The sequence below is a fragment of the Squalius cephalus genome (assembly GCF_949319135.1).
Source record: "Squalius cephalus genome assembly, chromosome: 17".
NCBI lineage: Eukaryota > Metazoa > Chordata > Actinopteri > Cypriniformes > Leuciscidae > Squalius > Squalius cephalus.
Window position 1 is genome coordinate 15,725,725 of NC_137138.1, and position 17,214 is coordinate 15,742,938.

At 37.2% G+C, this 17,214-nt stretch overlaps 2 protein-coding genes across 5 annotated transcripts in view; both read left to right on the forward strand.

The window, feature by feature from the left end:
* The window catches only part of capn5b (calpain 5b), a 29,643-nt gene extending 25,119 nt beyond the window's left edge, over positions 1-4,524 (forward strand). Inside the window, exons 12-14 of one of the 2 annotated variants that reach the window (XM_079846599.1) lie at positions 1,112-1,162; positions 2,493-2,629; positions 2,781-4,524. In XM_079846599.1, coding sequence (XP_079702725.1) covers positions 1,112-1,162; positions 2,493-2,629; positions 2,781-2,963 — 371 coding nt within the window. In that variant the 3' untranslated portion in view covers positions 2,964-4,524. The remainder of the gene's footprint in view (positions 1-1,111; positions 1,163-2,492; positions 2,630-2,780) is intronic. The other variant, XM_079846600.1, reaches the window with a different exon arrangement.
* A 4,196-nt stretch (positions 4,525-8,720) lies between these two features.
* The window catches only part of myo7ab (myosin VIIAb), a 35,932-nt gene continuing 27,438 nt past the window's right edge, over positions 8,721-17,214 (forward strand). For all 3 annotated transcript variants that reach the window (XM_079846595.1, XM_079846597.1, XM_079846596.1), the window contains exons 1-2: positions 8,721-9,157; positions 16,940-17,003. In XM_079846595.1, coding sequence (XP_079702721.1) covers positions 16,986-17,003 — 18 coding nt within the window. In that variant the 5' untranslated portion in view covers positions 8,721-9,157; positions 16,940-16,985. The remainder of the gene's footprint in view (positions 9,158-16,939; positions 17,004-17,214) is intronic.

Genomic DNA, 17,214 nt, shown 5'->3' on the forward strand with positions numbered 1-17,214 from the left:
GAGCACTACTACCTGTCATTGTTTTCCATGTTCGTGGAGTTAGTTTGTGGAGTAAGTGTAACGGACATAGGTCAATAAGTGCTGTGCATGTAAACCTCACTCCCCTGCCTTCAAGAGGCTCACCAGCGACTGACACTAGTGGCTGTGATCTTTACCGTCCTTGTTAGCGCGTGCCTCCCATGACGCAGAGCCCAGTTTGAATCCCGCTTGGAGCAGGTCGAGTAGGGCCGGTTACATTTGGTGCCGTGACCCGGGTGGGAGTGGAGTGTAATGGATGTAGGCCAGCAAGAGCTGTGCGTGTAAACCTCACTCCCCTGCCTTCAAGAGGCTCACCAGCGACTGACACTGGTGGCTGTGATCTTTACCGTCCTTGTTAGCGCGTGCCTCCCACGACGCAGACTCCAGTTCGAATCCCGCTCGGAGCGGGTCGAGTAGGGTCGGTTACATTTGGTGCCGTGACCCGGATGGGAGTGAGGTTTAGGGGGGTGAATCTAACAGACGTAGGCCAGTAAGAGCAGTGCGACTGATGGTAGTGGCTGCGGTCTTTAGTGTCCTTGGTGGGTGCCTGTGTTTTGCAAGGCAAAAAAGCTCAGTTAGTCTCTCCAAAAGGCATTCCTAAAACTAAAATTCGTTTCCAATTCCTGTGTTGCGAACACACCAAAAAGTGGATACCTCTGCCAATAGACACAGGAACTATGAAAACGTTCCTCCGGTGCAAAAGCCCCTCATAAGTGTGTGTTTAGAGGCACATAAAATCAATAGCTGAAGATCAACACTATTAATCTACCTTGATAAAAGTTGCATTTATGATTTCTCTTCTTAATAAAAGGTCTTGCTTCTGGATTCCATTGATGCCCTTGCATTTGAATGTGATAATACTAATAATAATTTGCATAGTTGATTTCTCCCCATAGACCCTGAAACCAGTGCTCTATAAACTGCAGTCATGTACAATTTTAAAGGATAGTTCACCCAAAAATGTTTTCTGTCATCATTGAGTACAGACTGTAAATGATGAATTATTCCTGTAACCCATTACAGATTCAGATTTTTGTGCTGCTTAATAAGTCTGGAGCTTTTACACATAGAAATCTCTTTTGACCGCACACAGAGCTGCACCGCTTGATCTCCCACAAGACACGCTCTGACTTCTACACAGGAGGTACTGATATTAGCAGCCACTAGCATCTCCTTCCCCTTATAGAAATGTGAGCATGTTACAACCTTAATTCCAATTATGTGTCTAAATCTGCCACACTGTATCTCATTTACTTTAGTTCTAGCACAGAATAGTGAAAGTGACACATTTGTCATGCAAAATGAAGACTCATTTTTAACTTTGTGCTCTAGAATCTAAAATTCTCTAGTGTCAGTCTGTGCCTTTGTCTTTTGCTTCAGTGTTTCTCTCACCTCAGCACTCTGGTTCTGCATTTACATTTATGTTCTTAGTGATTTTTTTTTTGTTTTGTTTTACCAAAGTGTATAATGATAAAGTGTACAAATCACAAAATATGCTAAGATATTCCTCAAAAAACAAGATGAATTCCACAACAACTGCAAAGTTAGTACAGTGAGTCAATGAAGGCTTGGTGTTTTAGGAGTTGGTGACTGAAGTTTTTTGTGAAATTTGTCGTAAATGAATGAATGAAGCTTTGGTTTGACATCAGAGTACAGTGTGTTTGGTTGCTAAGAGAAAACTGGTGTTTTCTCTTCCTGAGTTGTTTCTTAGCTACACTCATAAACAGGTGGAATTCACAGTGATGATGTAAACATACCGTAATGTTAAAAAAAAGACCTGCTGGGAGAATTGGGTGGAACTGAACTCAGGTTCGGACTTAGTGCTTTTTTTATTTATTTTTCAATCTCTGACTTGTCTGTATTCAATGCATGGCATTGTATTTGTTTCTTTATGGTGCATTGAAAAAAAAAAATCTTAATCATTATTTTTGTCTCAAACATCCAAAGAACAAGATACATTTATTCTAGACTTGCAATATACATATACACTAACGTTCAAAAGTTTGGGGTCACTGAGATTTTTTAATAATGTTACAAAATTTATATTTCAAATAAATGCTGTTCTTTGGAACTTTCTATTCATCAAAGATGTAATTATCACAATTTCCACAAAAATTGTAAGCAGCAGCAACTGTTTTCAACATTGATAATAATAAGAAATGTTTCTTGAGCAGCAAATCAGCCCATTAGAATGATTTCTGAAGGATCATGTGACACTGAAGACTGGAGTATTGATGCTGAAAATGTATCACAGGAACATATTATATTCTATAATATATTAAAATAGAAAACAGTTATTTTAAATTGTAAAAAAAAAAATATTAAAATGAATATTAATTAAAACAGTATTAAAAAAAATACTGATTAAGAACATAATTTGCAGCGTGTCAGTGGTAGAGGCAGCAACTGTATGTACTGAATCCTGTCATATGAAGTGTGTTGCTTACACGTTTTTTTGTATTTTATTTTTTTAGCCTCTGACCCATATGTGATCATCACCTGTGAGGGGGAGAAAGTTCGCTCCCCCGTGCACAAAGACACACGCTGCCCTAGTTTTGATATTAAGGGAATATTCTACCGCAGAAAGCCAAAGGAAGGCATTCACATCGAGGTGAGTTGGAAGTATGTAATTACTTCTCTTCCTCCTTCAGTCCTTTTCACCAACTGCTACAGATCACCTGATCTGTTCCCCTTACCTTATTTCTGCTTTTCTTCTCTGTTTCTCCTGCTTAACCCCTCTGACTGCTCCTTGACGAACTCAGATCTACAATAAGAATGTGATTGTTGACACCTTCCTGGGTCAGGTGACCCTCTTTACTGACCCTAATGACCGGCAAGAGCAGCACACGGTCTACCTTAAAGACAAGGGTAGTCGCCAAGACAACAACCTTCCAGGCACGCTGACTGTGCGCGTGATCACCTGCACCACTTTAACCAACATCTGATCACAAACTAAATGCAGCCTGAGCCTCATGCATCCCGCCACTTCACACTTTCAGCTTGGTTTCTTCATTCACCCTCAATGCCTTTAACACTCCTCTTTTTTTACAGTAAAGAGTTAGTTCACCCACCCCCCTAAAAACCTGAAAGCTCTGTCATTATTCACTTTCATGTTGTCCCAAACCCGTTTGCTGTTATGTTTTCTATAGATCAAAGGATAGTTTTGTATAATCCTCACAGTTGGTAGTGACCACAGTAATCCATACAGTAGATTCCCGAGTCTTTTGAAGCCATATGATAGCCTTATGCGAGGAACAGACTGAAATTGAAGTCATTATTCAGTGATAATCTTCTGCTCCAGTGATCTGTTAACTTGAGAACACCTGTGAAATTGAATCAGTGAGCTAGTGAACTTGGGCTGTGTCCGAAATCGCCCCCTTCTGAAATCGGCAGCTTTAGTAGTAAGATGAAAAGATCTATCTTCAACTCTGTCATGGAATATGTATAAACCTTTAATAATCAATCTAATAATCTATTAAAAAGGAATTTATACCTGTATGATATTACGCTGTATCCACATTGGACCAGCGGTTTGGAAAATGGATGGATCTGCAGGCGCCATCTTCTGGCAAGATGCTGAAATTCATTTGACGCATGACTCTCACAGTGCATTCTGGGTATTCTCTAGCCGTTTAGCGTACATCGGTTGTACACTCGTTATTGCGGTGCATTGTGGGATTGAATGAGTGCACTCTTTAACGTCCACTATGGTTTCGGACACCACTACAAATGGCTGTCCCCTCAAATAGTGCCATATTTAAGGGTATAAGGAGTGATTTTTGACACAGCCTTGTACATTCTGATTCATAAATGAATCATTCATCTTTTGAGCCTGTTCATCTCAGTGAACCATTTGATCTGGTTCACAAATCAGTTCTTGAGTTCTCACTTAATGACCACTGATCCATGATCCATTGATCAGTTTTCCATTAGTTCTTAATTTAATGGTTCACTGGAGGGGAAGATTATAGGTGAATAATGAATTCATTTTTTTTAAAGTGAAGCTATCGATTCTCTTCAGAAGACTTTTGAAAAAGTTGTATGGACCACTTTTGTGGTGTTTGGAGCTTGACAGCATGTTGTGTGGAAAATAGCTACTGTACATAAAGATTAAAAAATTATGTTTTTGTGTTCCACAAAAAACAGCATATGGGTTTATAACATGACAGTGAGTAAATTCTCTGTGAATGATTCTTTTAATACCACCCAGTCATGATCTGATCTTGTAATAAAGGGCTATGCATTGTGTTTGCATATGCAGCTGAGGTGGTCTAAGGTAGATCTAGATCCTTAAGGAGTCCTAGTCACATGATCGGCCATGCCTCGTCTGCTAGATCACTGAATGCAGCCCAGCCCGGGGAAATGATTCAAATCAGTTTTTTTTTTTCCTTGTCTCTTTCCATCCCTTCTCTCCTCCACGCATTCAGTCATCACATATTCAGTCAGTGTCAACACGTGCCCGTTCACACAGCTTCCCTCAAGATGCACAGTGACGTGGAGGTCCACCTGCTTACAAAGACCTAGATCTTTAGCTAGACCTGATCAGCTGTCATTTAGCTGAAAGATTTCAGTGACCGGTGGGCCGCAGCGGGCACCTCTTCAGATTCTCCGGGTCAAGTCGCTTAGCAACAGGAGTCTGGATTAGAGCCTACCGGAGCATGAAGGCGAGTTCTACTCTTCCCAGTGGACTGGTACCAAAAGCCCACCCGAACTATCTGCCGTGCCATTTTCTGCCTGAAAACATGGATGGGCATTACAAAATGCCGGGGGGTTTGATGAGCATTTCACCTTTGTTCTGCATTTGATATTGTGTGTTAGAGTGTGTGTGTGTGTGCGTGTGTATGTGCGTGTGTGTGTGTGTGTGTGTGCGTGTGTGTGTGTGTGTGTGTGTGTGTGTGATCCACTAGCCCTCAAATATAACCTAAGGACCAATAAAAGGTTATGCACGTTTAAATCAAAGGGAAAACTCTATCAGTGCTAGCGGTGCTCAAAGGATGAAGAGCAGGCCTTTGGACCCACAAATATCTCTGGGTTTACCTCACTCTTGCTCTGAGGATCGCGAGACTGTAAAACAAGGATTTGTCTGTGTCTTAATGACTTTCTAGTCAGTCTCCTGCCAAACAGCATGTGCCATTGTTTGAGATTCGCAACAACTGCTGCACGATTGCATTAACGAACATTCTGTACTTAAGAGAAGATCCTTGTTTGATTTTTTTTCTCTCAACCTCTCTTGAAAATGAGGAACTACACCTTAACTACAGACACATGGTGAATTTCATCACCAGCATTGTGTCCTTTCCTATGGCTAGTTGTGCTGTTCCACCAGAGACTGCTACAGAACTCTTTGTGCACTACAATGTCTTGTTTATACTTCATCCCAAGATTTCAGTCAATATAACTGAGTTTTGGAAAAAGAAATAAGTCCACATCAGTCTTTTATCATGTTTGGGTATGTTTTAGCATCCTCTGATTTGAATGTCAGCGACACTGAAAAACTTTTTTTAACCACAGACTTTTTTTAACCACAATGGCAAAGCATAAACTTCACAAAATTTTGTTAGAATTAAAATTAATAAATGCAGTTGCCAATGTGGTAAGAGAAAATAAACATAATTCAAGACATATTCTCTGAGAAGAAGACGTATTATCTTGTGCGGTTTTGTTTTAAGGATGTTAAAATTATTCTAGACAAGACAAAAACACTGATTAAGAATGTGATTTCTGCAGTGATGAGTTGAAAATTTGAGAATTTATCCCTTCATATTTCATCTTCGCCAATTTCACTTCAAATTAATTAATTTATTATTGCCTTTGAAGAGTTTTTGTTACATTGTGTACATTTTTTTCATTGCAATAGTTACCATGAGCCTGTTTGCAGTTTTTACTATTTTGTGTCTAAAATGTAGCATAAGAATCTCAAACATTAGGTTAAAATTACTAATGTTTATAAAATTTGTAATGTTTTTACAGTTGAGCCAGTATTGATACTCAAACCTAGATGAGCAAGAAAAGGAGAGAAGAGAAACACCAACAGTGTTAAATACCAGGTTTGAACAATGCAGTGCCAATCAGAGTAACAAGAGATGACAAGATCACGCTGAAGCCCACTGGATTAGCCAGTGTGGCACACCAGAGACAAAATGATCTTATTCAGGGATGAAAGAAGCTTTTTCTTTAGCTCCATTACATTTCAGTTTTTATACAACCAGACTGAATTGGAAATCCCCAACAATAGCCCAGTCATTCTTTTACATCATTTGTGCCTCCACAGGCCAGATTATGACGGTTAAACAGGATTTAGCAAGGAAAATTTCATGTCTGTGGAAGGATTTTACTTATCTCCATTTTGTCCTATATGACTGACTGATTTAGATAATAGAAAGCAGTTTGTACTGAGCAGAGAGATGTTTGATTGAAAGTACAAGTTCAAACAGCAAACTTTTGACATGTATGGTTTAAGTTAGCCACCTTGTTTTTGCCTTTTAGATATGGAGAGAGCAATTTTGCTCAGATGTGAATTGTTTTTCATGTTTGTTTCCATGAAGTCTAACCCTGTGGTTCTGTGGCGCTATCAAAGTATTGCTCTGTTTGTTTGAGCAATCCAACCAGCAACATTGGCTTAACCAATGGGGTGAGTTTGGGGCAGGGCTATCTGTTTATCTGACCAATGGCACATGAGGGGCATGTTCTGGAATTTGTGCAGTTTAGTTAGATTATGTGTGCAGAAATGACACACTTTATACCATTTAATCTGACTAAACAAACTAATAAATAGCCTTAAATCTAGTCAGTTTCTCTTTACCTGTTTACCTGTTCTCTTTAGACAACAAACCTTTCATTTTTCTTTTACTTTGTTTCATCCGAAGCTTAAATTGTAGATCTTGATTTAATGAGAATGATGTGAAAGATGCCAATGTGCCAGTACAGTTGGAGCCATATGCATTTCCTGTTATATTTATTTTCTGTCTATTTTGCCAAATAACATATGTGGCCAATGGCATATAATAAGAACCGTTGAAGTTCAAATGCCTTGTGTATAGATTTCTTTGTATTTTTGATCAATTATTTGTATGTTTTCTTTAATTCATTTGAATTTTCTTTGGCCCTGGCCATATGGCAGAACGACAACGTTCAAATGGTCTTAGAAGGTCTTGGTTCACTCAGATAGTGGTGCATGCTTCAGATCAAATAGAGGAACCTTTGCCATGTTGTGTTGAGTGGATCTTGATGCTGCTTCCATGTGAAAGTGTAATCTAACATTGCATGAGGGTTTGTGTTTGTTTACAAACAGGATTTATATGCACTATGGATTGATACAGCAACCCAGTATTTGCGCAGCTAATTCAATGTACGTATGAAGGAAACAACATTTGCAGAGGATGCCTAGTTTCACTCTCTTGCATAATTTATTCACAATCTCAACATGTATTATGTCTGTGGAGAATTTTAACTGCTTGTAATCACGAGGCAAATTCAAATCCTTTAAAGCACTGGCATTGTTTCGACTCACATGATCACGTGAATGACGTTCTTGAGTGTTTCTGCTGACCGTTACTTGCTCTCTGTGATGTTACTGGCTCTCTGGCCTTGACTGCTGCATGTACTTTGGCTGAGTGAACCTCTTTTCTTTAACACACGCCGTCACAAATACTGTCATGCCATGTCGGACTTTCTCTAGGCATCTTGATAGAGTACAGCCTTAATAACCAGTGAATGCTTGCGGAGAGAGTGAATCCTATAGCTCTTTTTCATTTTTTGACATGGGTCAGATGTCCAGAGAATGAGCTTGTGATACTCTTGTATTTTTTCTGCTGATGTTGAACTTGAAACCGACATATATATATATATATATATATATATATACATAAACAGAAATACACAAAATATCTTGCATGGTATCATTCTATGAAACATAGCTGATATTATCTTTATAACAAGTATCTTTTATCAGCATTTTATACTCATTTGTTTACTGTTTTATATCTAGCCATTGAATCTTGTGTTCAAAAAACAAACAAACAGACACAGACATATATACTATTATCTTTACTGATTGTAGGGTTTCTGTATCTTTTCTCTGTTTAAATGTGTTTTATTTTGTGTGTAAGTCTCTCCTGGGTTACACTGTGGTTATTTGATATACTTTTTTTTTTCTTTTGTATTTTGTCAACTTGTGGCATGACTTTGAAATAAAAGATAAAAAAATAGATTGCTGCAGTTGTTTTGTGTACAAGGATTTTTGAGACTTTATTTTCTCATCTGACGCTCCACTATTCTAACTCGGTCAAATCTTATTGTAATTTATCATTTGTTTTGTTTCGTTTCGACACAGCAACATGAAGGTGAGTAAATTATGATAGAATTTGAATGAATGTTTTTATGCTGGGTCTGAGAGACCCCAGTGATGTAAGTTAAAACTTAAATTTGACTTTATTTTAACATATTTCTGATGTTGTTTCTTTTTGATTAGAAAAATGTCAGGAAGAATCAATGATGCTTTCACGTTAAATGTTTTTCGACCGATTAAAATGGCTTTGGCCTTGAGATTTCACTGTATTTACTGTTATTTATGGGTGTTGCATATTCTGGATTCATGCCATTTCCGTTTAAACTTTACAATCAGTGAATCAGACACACCCAGCATCTGTTTATAGATACAAAAGCTTGACCTTTTCATGTTTAGTTTGCAGAGGAGATGAACGTGTAACGGGAAACTAGTGGCCATATACCTCAGTTGAAGTGACCAGCAGACCTTTGTGTCAAGCCTTCCCTCCCCCACAGTGACCGGCCGTGTCTAACCCCGCCTCCTCTAAGCTGGATCAGGAGTGCCATTGAAGGAGACGCTGAATGCTGCCACTGCTCTCCTGCTGCATTAGCCAGCATCACACATCAACAGGTAGTCCACAGCAGGACATACGTAAGAGGACAACGACACAATTGAGCGACTGTTGAAGAGTGTGCTTTATCCTCTGATATCATTGTCTGATACACCTGTCAATCACCTGACTCCAGATCAGCTCTTGAACCTGGACGTGTGGACCTAAATAACATCTGGTGACAGAGGGACGAACAGATAAGAGGTGCAAAGATAGAAGAAGGGAGAAAAGAAAAGCAAGAGAAACTCTTGAGTCACTGTGAGGTGAGTAAGTGTTCAGACTCAGGGCTTAGCCGTCCAGCACCACATGCTCTTTTAAGGCTTTACAGAAAGCTACTTACTGCTGACTGTTTTTTGCTCTGCCGCTCTCTGTACCAGGCCTCAGGAGGAACCATTTATACATTCCTATAGAGAGAGAAGGGTTGTGAAATACTTTGGCATAAGCAAGCAAATATCTTCCTTTTTTTCTATGAAAATAATGAAACATACGTAAAAATTAGTTGAATTTACTGAAGAAGCCAAATTGTGTGAGAAAATAAGACATGTTTTTAGAGAAAATATCTTGAATTACGTACATTTTTACTACCCATTGGCAAGTAGAATTTTCTTTTTTTTAATCATGAATCAAATTTAGCAAGGTTTATGCTTGAAACAAGAATACAAAGCCTGTAGGGTAAGAAAAATAAATACAATTTATCATGTATTCTTAGCACTTCGTACGCTCACGCTCGATCGGCCCGAAGTCCGGCATCCGACCAGCGCGGAAGGTCTCTACGTGTTACTGTCTTTTCTCGAGGCAAAGTATTTTTTGATTAAATGCAATACATTTGAATATGTATTCTCTCGTTATTTCATCTGACTCCATAAATGAAAAGGTTTTAATGATATCTGTGCATCATTAAATGTGAGCGAATGTTTGACTATTCCTTTTAACTCTTTAATGAAAATAATGTCAAAGACGGTTAGAATAATCAAATGTAACAATTTATTATGTCAGGTAAATGTATCATGCCAATTTCATAATCAATTCAAAGATAATCAATACAAAACATCAAAAGCTCTGGAATAAAGAGAAGAGATGCGAACCCGACATTAGGAAATACATGATGCTGAATTCTTTGAGGTCCTTCAACATCATGGGCTCATCTGAGTAACAGAAGGCCCCGAATCTCCTGCTGCATTTCATTATATAGCCAGAACCTTTCACATGGAAACATCTGAATTTGCATTCTGAGTTGACACCTTTGGGTGTAGGGAGACCATTTGTCTAGAGACCAACCCCTCCTTGTGTGCCAGTTATCCCTAAACTCTTAAAAAACGTATTACCTTTTGTTTTACTTATTTGGGAATGAGACATTTGTACCAGTCGCAATGAGACATTTCAAATGATACTAAATATGTATAATACTCGATGTTAATCATTCACATTAAACCATATATTCTTGGGTGAGTTTTTGGGGATCTTCAATTCTTACAGTATCTTATGCTATTTCTCCTGATATTGTTGTAAAGAAATTTAGATATATTTACTGGAAAACAAGGCAAAAATAACCATTAAGTATTAGAAATTAGTATTAGGTAACACTTTACAGTGTCTTTGTTGCACATAGTACTAGAGCAATAACTATAAATTATACATAATTACATGTAACTAATCCTAAACCAAACCCAAATCCTAATCCTATAGTAAGTGCATGTAGTTAATTAACATTAGTCAGCACTTACATTTAAAATTACTCTGTAACAAAGACCTTAAAATAAAGGGTTACACTTTATGGTTACACTTTATTTGGTAACACTTTATTTTTCAGTGTCCTTGTTACATATGTTACATGTACTTACCATAGTAATAACAGTGAATTATGCATAATTACATGCAACTAAACCTCAACCAAATCCTAATCATACCCTAACCCTATAGTAAGTACATGTAGTTGCTTAATATTACTCAGTACTTACATGTATAATTACACTGTAACAATAACACCTTAAGATGATTAGGATTTGGTTGAGGGTTAGTTGCATGTAATTATGCATAATTTACTGTTATGGTACTGTAACATATGTAACAAGGACACTGTAAAATAAAGTGTTACCAAATAAAGTGTAACCAGATGTTAATTATCAGATATTGTTAACATTAGGTAACTTCATCAGTTAACATGAACTGACAATGAAAAATATTTCTAAAGCATTTATTAATCTCAGTTTATGTTAATCTCAACATTTACTGAAGTATTATTTAATTCAAACACTGTATCTAACATGAACTAACAATAAACAGTTATATTTTTATTAATTTATTTTTTAACAAATATTAATAAGGACTACCAGGAATGTATTGCTCATTTCTATTAATGCATTAACTAACCTCAACTAATGGAACCTTATTATAAGTGTTACCATTATCATTAATCATGACTACTACTACTTTTGTTTTTTGTTTTACTTTTTTACAATATATATATATATATATATATATATATATATATATATATATATATATATATATATTAATTTATACCTACTACATTTTCATTTCCTACCTAAATTTTTTTTTTTTTTTTTTTTTTTTTAAGTGTAAAACTCATCCACGTGTGTTTGTGTGGATGGCATGCAGCATCTTCTACAGAGAAGTGAATTGCGTTGACATGCTGCTGAGCTGACGGACACAGAGGAAGTAACTGTGTTAATCTGCCTCTGGCACTCAGTGACGTGCTGAATAAAGCAGTTAAGAGTTTAGAGGGGCACAGGATTTAAGACCTTTAGTGAGTCTTGGCCCAAACGACTGGTTATGAAACCAGCCAAATAAACGTCTGACCTATAAGTCTAGAAACACATGAGCAATAATAAGGGAACACGTTCATTATTTATTCAGTGCTTCACTGCTAAAGGGATAGTTCTCCCAAAAATTAATATTCTGCCATCATTTACTCACCCTCAACCTGTATGAATTTCTTTCTTCTGCTGAACACAAAAAATATTTTGAAGAATATCTGTAACCAAACAGTTAATGGGCCCCATTGACTTCCATATTTTTTTCCCCCCATACTTTTTCCCATAGTGTTTCTGCCATTATACCGATCCCATAAACTGTGAGATTAGACGTGGTTAGGCGAGAAAAGCCAGACAGTTTACATTTTAATCTATTATCTCTTTAAATGTTATAGCGTTATGTCTTCATGTACTATTTTTTGCCAGATCCTTTATTTTCTCCAAGCTGCCAGTGTTGGGGAACAACTAACTAAAAAATATTGTGTAGAAATGCTACTATTTGTAGCTATGTTTTAATTTAGTAGTTTGTAGTTTATTTACTTAAAATTAGCATCTTGGCAGGCTACAGTTTCAGAGTAGCTTCTCAAATGTTCAAAATGTATAGTTTTGTGAACAGAGTGCTAGAGGCCAACCCAGAGTTAGTATCCCCTGGTTCCCTCGACAAAAACTCAATAGGCTTTTGAATTATTGCAGAAAATAAGATCAGTGGCCAACAAAAGTTTATGATTCTTACACATTGTTTTTTAAAAAAGGTTGAAGTAAACAGCTAAATGTAGGCTATACATTAACTACACCACAGTTGCGTGACTACAACATCATCACCATCACTTAGCTTCCGTCAACTGTTTTTGTCTTGCTTTAAAAAAAATTATTGAAAGTTTGAGTTAGAATAGTTTTTAAGAGTGTGGTTATAAACACAATGAGGCTGTAAAAGTAGACTAGTGAGTAGATGAGTTTACCTGTTCGGCTGATGATGTTTAATGTCCAGGGTTGAAAACAAGGTATTCCAACTCTTCATTCTGGCAATTACAGGTGTGGCAATTGCGTCCAGTGTGCCTTTACAAATAAGTGCAATTCCTTTAGTCGTCCATGCACTGGCCGCAATATTCCGATACGTGGTACTATTACCTGTGCTTCTGCTCATGTGATTTATCTCATTCGTTGCCCTTGTGGTCTTGCATATGTTGGTAGAATGTCCAGATCATTGCGTACCCGCGTTAGCGAACATCGCAGTTATATTAGGACCGGAGATATCCGTAGTCCTATAGTGTCTCATTTTAGACAAGTAGGCCATAATGTCAGTGTTTTACAATATATCGGTATAGAGAAGGTAAAAAAAAACCTTAAGAGGAGGAGATTATGAGAAGAAATTATTACAGAGGGAATGTTTTTGGATTTATTCCTTAAATACTTTGTCACTATTAGGGTTGAATGAGGATTTTGATATTAAGCCTTTTTTATAATGATTGAGCCATTTCTTCATCTGTTGTTGATTATTAGTTAAGTTGTTTGTATATATATATATATATATATATATATATATATATATATATATATATATATATATATCCTGGTTGTTGTTGTTGTTGTTGTTTTTATTAATACAGATGTTTTCGATTTTTGATAGTGTTATTTTATTTATTTTTATTTTTTTATTTTTTTTATTTTTTTGTCACATGACCTGTATTATGTCACATGTTTTTGTGTGTGGGCCCAATTAAGGTGATTACCTGTTTCTATTTAAAGTTGACTTTTACTCTACATTGGTATTGTGCCTGATGAAGACCTGATGCTGGAAACATTGTACCATTAATAAATTCATTTGGAGCAGCTATTTTCAGTGTGCGGACTTCACGCTTCTTTTTTTTTTTGTTAATGTCCAGGGTTGCCAAGTGGAATTAGGCTACTTTAAAATTGTTGCCATGGATTGATTTTTTTCCCCCGTGTGTTAAAGGTTTCACATATTGCATAAACTGCATTTGTCATAATGTTTTATAAAACTGTGCTAGATGATTTTGAGGGAGTTGAACTGCCTTTGACCTCCAGTGGGCTTCTTTATGAATACAATATGAGGTTTATGATTACTACTAGATTGTGATTTTAAAGTTGAAATTCAGTTTAATAACAGTGAATGTAAAATAAGGTCATTGGGCTATTTTTGATTGGCCTTTGGGCTAGTTTTGTTTCACAGACCTGGCAATAAATAAAACTTAGACTTCAGGACAATGTAACCAAAACTGCTAAAATTCTAACTCGTTTCCGTGTTTTGGCCTACACATATGTTATTCATACTATGTACAAACTGCATTTTTTCTCTCAGTATGCAAACTGAGTCTTTTCAAGATGTGGTTTTATTTGAATAACTTCGCAAATCTTTCATCAAAGTCTCCTGTTTGCATCTTAATTTAGAGGACATTGTTGAGAGCAGTTCTGTGTTTGAACATGTGACACACTAACATAATGTCACCCTGTGTCTCAATGTCCATACTATCCATCCTAAACAGTATGTGAGCTTAAAATAAGTGTGTCCTAAAGCATAGTATGTTGAGAAGAGTAGGCCAGAAGTCCCCGGATGGTCTGCTTTTTACGGTGGTTTTTCGAAGTGTGGATCCTGGCACAGTATAACAGCTAATATTTACCACAACCCATTGCGCTTTGGAGGAGCATTCAGTTAAGAACTACAAACACATGTAAAAAGTGTTCAGAAAACTACAAAACATGGCGGATGTGCACGATCGATGGTTTAGATAAAGGGGTTTGAGTGACTAATAATCAACATTTAAGCTGATAAAAAAATATTTATGTAATATTATCCATGTTATATTTCATCTGCAACAACAACGTGAACTTTTTTAAAGTTCTGCATGGCCATTAACTTTTAAATGCATTGTTATGCATGAATATGAGGTGAGTCTCCACATTAAAAAAGACCCGTGACTGGCAGATCAACGTCCAACTGCCTTTCTCTCCGATACAGTAGGAAATTAAATTAAATGTGGAGGATTTTTTTCTTTGACAAGATGATTGACAGGTCAGTTTACGTGACAGGATACGTGTTTAGCGACAGAGAGAACAGATGTTATTTTATGACGTGATAGTATGTCCCAAAGCTTTTCTACTCTTGTCAAGTCACCTTTATTTATATACCGCTTTTTACAATACAGATTGTTTCAAAGCTCTTCTGCTACACACTCAAAAGTATGTACGTTTTCTTCACAAAAAGAGTACATACTTTTAGGGCGTAGTGTAAGTAGGCAAATTGAGACTCTGCTGAAGGCCTAACGCGACCCAGAGCAGGGCATGTGACGTCCCTTTTGTTTCACCTTCATCTCTCAGTGTTAACTGAGTTTGCAAAACTCAAATGAACTAAAGTCAAGTTCATCTACAGATCTATACCGATTACTTCATTTATGCATTGTACCACTTTTCTACATTCTGCATCACATTCTTAAAAACAAAATTGGTCTTTATATTGTGCTTAATCTGTGATTAACATTTGTACTAATCTTCTTATTGAGTGTGCCATGAGGACAGCACAGGAGGTAACACAAACCTCAGTCTTACTCCCCAAACTACATTCTCACATTTCATTTGATAATAGTGACATGAAACTCAAAAATAGATCTGTGAGACAGTTAAACCAGGCATTTTTATAATGCCTCCTCATGACGCAGGTGAGGATGGAATTGGTTATTCAGTGTTGAAGGAGAAAAAACGAACAAGGAAATGATTCAGCTGGAATTTACAAAGAACAGTTTGCATAGTGACAAGCTTAATAATAATAATAATTCATTACATTTATATAGTGCTTTTCTCTGCACTCAAAGCGCTTTACATAGAAGGCGGGAATCTCCTCAACCGCCACCGATGTGCAGCATCCACTTGGATGATGCAACGGCAGCCATTTTACGCCCACCACACATCAGCTTATTGGTGGAGAGGAGACAGAGTGATGAAGCCAATTATTTATATTGGGATGGTTAGGAGCCCATGATGGACAGAGGCCACTGGGCAAATTTGGCCAGGATGCCGGGGTTACACCCCTACCCTTTCGAAAGACATCCTGGGATTTTTTGTGACCACAGAGAGTCAGGACCTCGATTTAACGTCTCATCTGAAGGACGGTGCTCTTTGACAGTATAGTGTCCCCATCACTACTAAGACCCATACAGACCACAGGGTGAGCGCCCCCTGCTGGCCTCCTGAACACCTCTTCCAGCAGCAACCTGGTTTTTCCCAGAAGGTCTCCCATCCAGGTACTGACCAGGCTCAGCCCTGCTTAGCTCCAGTGGGCAACCAGTCTTGGGCTACAGGGGGATATGGCTGCTGGCATTATCTAGAGAAATCTGTGTAAGCTCCTAAAGACTCCCTCTCCCTCCCTGCTGATCACCTGACCTGCCATGGGCCGCTGCGCGGTTAACCCTATGGAGTCTGGAGCACTGGATCTGTTATTTTATTATTTAAATCTTTCCCACCATTGACGGAATTTTCTGGCTTTCCGTGTTTTCATTGTTATACGGTAGGGGGCGCTATTACACATCTTCTGAAAGAGTACAGAATCTCCAGATCAAAAGACATGTGAAGAAGCAGAAACAAGTGATAGCAAATGTAAGCAGTTGCATATGTAAAATAAAGCGATCATCAACATTAATGGGATTGTTCACCCAAAATTTTTAATTACCTTATGATTTACTCACCCTCAGGCCATCCTAGGTGTATATGACATTCTTTTTTCAGATGAATACAATCGGAGTTATATTAAAAAATGTCCTGGCTCTTCCATGCTTTATAATGGCAGTAAATGGCCATTTCTGTTATCTTATCTGTTATCTCTTATCTTAAAATTAACTGTAACCTTGTTGTGGTTTTCATTGCAGGATAAGATGCCTCAATCGGTGATCTAGTATACGTTTTGAGTTGACCCACACAGCTCTTCTGTGCTCTGCAAAGTTCGAGATGTTTTTGGTCTTTAATACTCTTGGGATCAGTAGATTCTTACTAGTAAAGCTACAGTATATTGTAAAAATATTCCTCCATTATAATTCCATTTTAAAATGTATGATGCAATGTGAAACTGTGAACAGATTCTTGCTTTTATTTGAAACGCCATAATATCTTTGTTTAATAATTATTTGCAAAGTCGGTGTGGACTATTTTATTTACATTTTTTATCATTTCATGCTGTACAGCAGTGCATTTGCTTTGATCTTTTTTTATTTGATACATTAATTTTTAATGTTCTCTTATTCTCTTTATTTTTATCCTGTATAGGTCCCTCACATGGTGACTTCTAATGTCAAAACTCTAAACCAGAAACATGGTCATTCTGCAACAGGTAAGATTTGTTCTTATGTTCTTACTCAATGTTAAACTTCTTTACTTGCTCAAAGGACACTCTAATTTAGCAGCTAGAACATCATGGATTTTTAACACACTTTCCCTGGACAAACTGAACTATATCCAGTTTTCCACTCCAGTAATCAATTTGAATGAAGCTGCTTTAAATCTTGCTCCTGTTGTAGTGCAATGGCCACCTTGCATTCTCA